The 4,631-nt window shown below is 33.0% G+C and overlaps 1 protein-coding gene across 1 annotated transcript; it reads right to left on the bottom strand.

The window, feature by feature from the left end:
• Window positions 1–905: 905 nt before the first annotated feature.
• Window positions 906–4,631, bottom strand: LOC138320991 (cerebellin-3-like). The gene is made up of 6 exons (XM_069264349.1): window positions 4,441–4,631; window positions 4,023–4,043; window positions 2,556–2,588; window positions 2,357–2,410; window positions 1,610–1,648; window positions 906–1,333 (listed from the first exon to the last, which is right to left on the bottom strand). The coding sequence occupies exons 1-6, from the start codon at window positions 4,583–4,585 to the stop codon at window positions 924–926; spliced, it is 702 nt and encodes a 233-aa protein (XP_069120450.1). The 5' UTR covers window positions 4,586–4,631; the 3' UTR covers window positions 906–923.

Here is a 4,631-nt window from a genome sequence, read left to right on the forward strand (position 1 = left end):
TGTAATGGTTGTTAATTGGAAACAACACATTCTTTCCCATGTTGATTATTTACTTTCTCATGAGGTGTTTTATTTTCTTCCCAGTTTGAAATGGCTACTATTAACACAGCGCCAATCAATCAGACGATGAACGACTTTGGAGTTTTGTTCTACTACATACATGTTTGACTGTAAGACTATTCATCTCGATTCGTGGTGTAAATCTCACAGGCGTTTATATACCCACAGGAGTTTGACGTTCTGTCAATAATATATAGTATACATATATAAAAATACCCCTATATACTTTAGGCCGCATTTGAATTAATCGCTCAATTTATCCTGATTTGATTGTTCCCGCCAGCCTTTTGGTGGGAAATATCGTCCAATGAAGATTAATGGAACAGTTTTTAATGGCGCAGCCATCTTTTCTGTTGGTATCGTATACAAATTACGGTTTCTCTTAGCAAGAAATTTCAGATGCCTGGTATTTGATGTGCCAATTTATGAATTCATGAATTTCTATTATAATCAAAGCATATGCGGTCCATGTATATAAGAGTAAATAAATGTAAGTGTTATATACAGCTGAGAATATTGATGGTGTTGCCATGGTAACCGTGTGTTTATTTTAATTTCGAGCATTTGAAGACAATAAAAAACATTAACCTCCACGAGCAAGTTTCAATTATATTTAGATCGTATTTCAATGTGAAATGCGAACAAAAATCGTCATTAAGGAATCTTAGGCGTCAAAAGGATTACTAAGTCGAGGAGGAAATAAAGTGGTCTGCAATATTTTCCAATTCAGATTTCTCATTTGAACTTCTGTGAGGTTATCTGTCGTTTACTTAACAATTAAAGAGTACAAATGTAGAAAATGTATTACTTTATACCTCCATGGAAACAAAAGAAGGAAAATGTAATTTGTGATGCTAATATGTTTAATAGGCTTGGATAAGGAATCCAGAAAAGGAACTATACGCATTGCCATGTATCCTGTATCCTGATGGGTCAAGAGCGTGTTCCACCCAAACCGACTGGCCTTGCTGAAGCGGTACAACAACAAGTTTGCTTCCGTTGTCAGAATTGTTACCATTTGCAAAGGCGACACCAATCTGATGACCATCTTTGATTATGGCGACATGAAGATATGACTCACTCCCGTAACACATGACAGTCACGGAAAAGGCGTACAGACCAGTTATGGGGGCAGTGAAGTGACCTTGATGGGGGTCATAACCGTTACCGTCGTTGGATACAACAGTGTCAAACACTATGATCTGGTTTACACCAAGGGCGGTATGCGCTGACAGGGTCGCAGAGAAACCAATACCTGGCATGGCGTCTGAAACTAAATATTTCACATACGGGTAACTGACTCTTAAGTAACATGCTCAAATATTTTTGCAATTGTTATGAATGTATTTCTAAGAGAAAGTCCGATGTTTTGACTTAGATATACAAGTCCATAGTGAATGAATGTCGTTGTTGAAGTGAAGACCGCTTACTCTTCCTGTGCATCTTGTTATAATATCCCACAACCATTAGTTCTGCATTAATCTAATATACATGTTCTTTTCGTGAAATTAATCTCAGAAGATGAAAACTAGTCCCATCTTTGTTTTACCTCTTTTTTGAAGAGTCTTCGGCAGTAATTGCCATTGATCTACAAAATTAAGTAAGAAATGAATCAAATTTATGCATAAAAAATGCTTAATTTGTCGTCTTTATTTTGTAGTTTTGTCGGTTTCAAATGCATGCATGCGTTAAACATATTCAATTTTATTTAAATAGATAATCAATTATATCTAGATTGTTGTAGCTTGATATGAAAGGGACAATTCAGTGAGGCTACCTCTGTTACATAACTACGAAGCAAAATATGGTATAAATGTTTTGTTCTACAACAAAGATGCTCCATAACATTGTTCAGTATTTTAATTGATACTGTTGACATTTCTAATCGTATAGTAACACGATTAAGCAGGTACAATATGTGCGCTGTATCCACAACCGAGGCAATGTCACGTAAGTTTAAAATTGTAATACAAAACCACCGATGAGTTTATAAAATTGTTTTAGTCTGGAACATACCACAATATTTAAAGGAGGACAGTGAGAGAGTTTGAACAATTCACACACATTTTGCCACAGTGGGCTTTCCTGTCATACTTCAGTAAAACCAGATAATCTAAATTCCATTAGAACATGTTTGTTTCCGATATATGTGCAAATTTTAATGTACTCTTAGACTGAATTGTCCTTTAAGATTCGTTCTGAAATACATTTAATGTATAGCTAGGTAGCTTGCTGCATAAAGAGAAAACAATTTTTTGTATAACATATTGTAGAAACTTTATGACATAGAGGTTACCTTTTAGTTCATTATTTTCGGCTGTAAGATCCTCTATCCGTTCTTCGAAGTGTTCTGTAACGAAATTTAACTTTTCGATGATGTTACAAACCATAATCATCAAAACCAATATTCTGGGAATTTCAAATCAGCTTCTTTATACGTATTGATGTAAATAAGACAAATAATAACATTGAATTACAAAAGTAAATTGACATACCCTTTAGCTCTTCTATACGTGTTTCGAAGTGATCTGTAAAAAAGAACAAGGAAATATATCCATGATATATAATATTATCTTAAATGTGTCACGTTTAGATTATTTTCGGTCACGACTTTAATCACTTGCAAGGACAATTTCTTCAAATGTGAAGAATTACAGCAAACTACGACACTTGATTTATTCTGTTTTGGTGAACTCATTTAACTTGCATATCTTAACCAGTATCAAAACGGTTGCTTTTTAAGCATGAAATCACGATCAGGAAACAGGGACTAATAGGCATACCTTTTTGTTCCTGTTTATCAGTTGGAAGCTTTTTGATGCTATCAGAAAAAGGATTTTTCTCTGTGACAACGAAGCATTAAATCGAACTATGGTATCCTTGATCTTTTGATAATTACAATATAAAATATTTATGTATAAAAAAATATACAAATATATCTTTAAAGGAAGAAAAAAAGTAATCGCTAATTGCGGAACTATGTTTTTTAAACTTCAAAATTACGGTATTTGTACGTTTAATACCTTGTGTATAGCAATCAAATTCAGTCATGGACTACATTGGTATTTTCCTATCTCATTACATCTTACAACTTCTATCAACCGATGCCTCCCCCCACAAAAATAATTATAATAAATAAATAATAAATCAATAAAAAAAAAACATCCCAAGACATGATAATTCAGAAACAGATGAAAATTGCAAATGTGGATTTGTAAGTAATCGGTATAACACGCATGAATATAAATGTAGTTACAATATCTAAACAAAAATGCTAAATATTTGTGTACTCGTGTAAGGATATTTGATACCCCGAACTCCCCGCACTGGTATTGTATATCTGTTGTATAATTCTATTTTAACTTATACTACTACTGATAATACGTGAACTAATTTAATATATTTTGACCAACTCCTATTATGAATTGTTTTTAACAGATCTTTTGTACCAAACTGAAACGTGAAGCAAGAATCATCCATGATACATATATCGTATACTACTCATCACTCGACTCACATCAATATACCCTTGAGTCCTCGGTGCTCAGCAGCAAGAAAATACTAAAGATATAATTTCATAAACATTCAATGAAACATATATTGGATATAGGCAATCGGGTTTATAAGGAATGGGTCTTGATTTTTAAGATGAAAAGAATTGTCATCATTTAAATAAAACAACCTCTATCATATCAACTTATGCCTTGTTGCTGATGCGCAAACTGACATAAGAAATGACCTAAATTTTTAAATAATTTTCTCTCTCTGAGATTTTTCCCCTTGCATTTTATAAACTTGAAATCATGATCCTTCTGTCTATATTACTGTAAAAGAAGAATTATTCGCGGTGTTGATGTTTTCGGTTAGTTAACTAAAAAGCACGTATACAGTAAATTATAGCCTTTATAGTTTCGCTTGTATTAGTAGGTGATGCAATATAAATTTCAATGAAATCAACATACCTTTTAGCTGCTGGTTTTCAGCTACAAATATAAGAGACCCGTAAACATCAAAAACGAAAATGATTGAATCACGTTTCTTTTCTTTTATTGTATTATATAGATATATTCTAAATTAGGAAAAATAAAGAAATTAATGTGTTTCATTAAGGACGCCGATGCACAAACATTTAGGAGATATGCGATGTGACTTTGCAGAATTACATGTATTTGGAAGTTGAACAAAACGTTTATATTTAGCAATTTTTAGTTTTTCTCTGCTAAAAGTGAATGCTAATTTTAAAACATGATATATATGTAAAGTGTCACTTGATTATCAAATGAGGTTGAAATAGTTAACTGCACTAAACGATAATGTAAAGAACTCAATAATAAAGAAAACATATTAAATGAATTGGAATGGAAGGGGAAATCATCTTACCATTCTGACGCAGGAAGGCGGTCTGTAGTGCCTGAACCTGTTGCTGAAGAGACGAGAACGTTTCCTTGGTAACTTCAGTATCACAGGTAACCGTGGTAGTTACCATAGAAATACAAACTAGATATAATATTACTATGGACGACATAGCTGTACGACAAGTATTGTCACACAAGTTAAAGGAACGTCACAAA

The sequence above is a fragment of the Argopecten irradians genome, chromosome 4 (genome assembly GCF_041381155.1).
Source record: "Argopecten irradians isolate NY chromosome 4, Ai_NY, whole genome shotgun sequence".
Taxonomy (NCBI): domain Eukaryota; kingdom Metazoa; phylum Mollusca; class Bivalvia; order Pectinida; family Pectinidae; genus Argopecten; species Argopecten irradians.

Coding starts and splice junctions, on each gene's coding strand:
- LOC138320991 (XM_069264349.1), bottom strand. CDS start 4,585: ATGTCGTCCATAGTAATATTATATCTAGTTTGTATTTCTATGGTAACT. Junction 1,649..2,356: donor CGAAAATAATGAACTAAAAG/GTAACCTCTATG, acceptor TTAATTTTGTAG/ATCAATGGCAATTACTGCCG. Junction 1,334..1,609: donor GAAGACTCTTCAAAAAAGAG/GTAAAACAAAGA, acceptor TGAAATATTTAG/TTTCAGACGCCATGCCAGGT.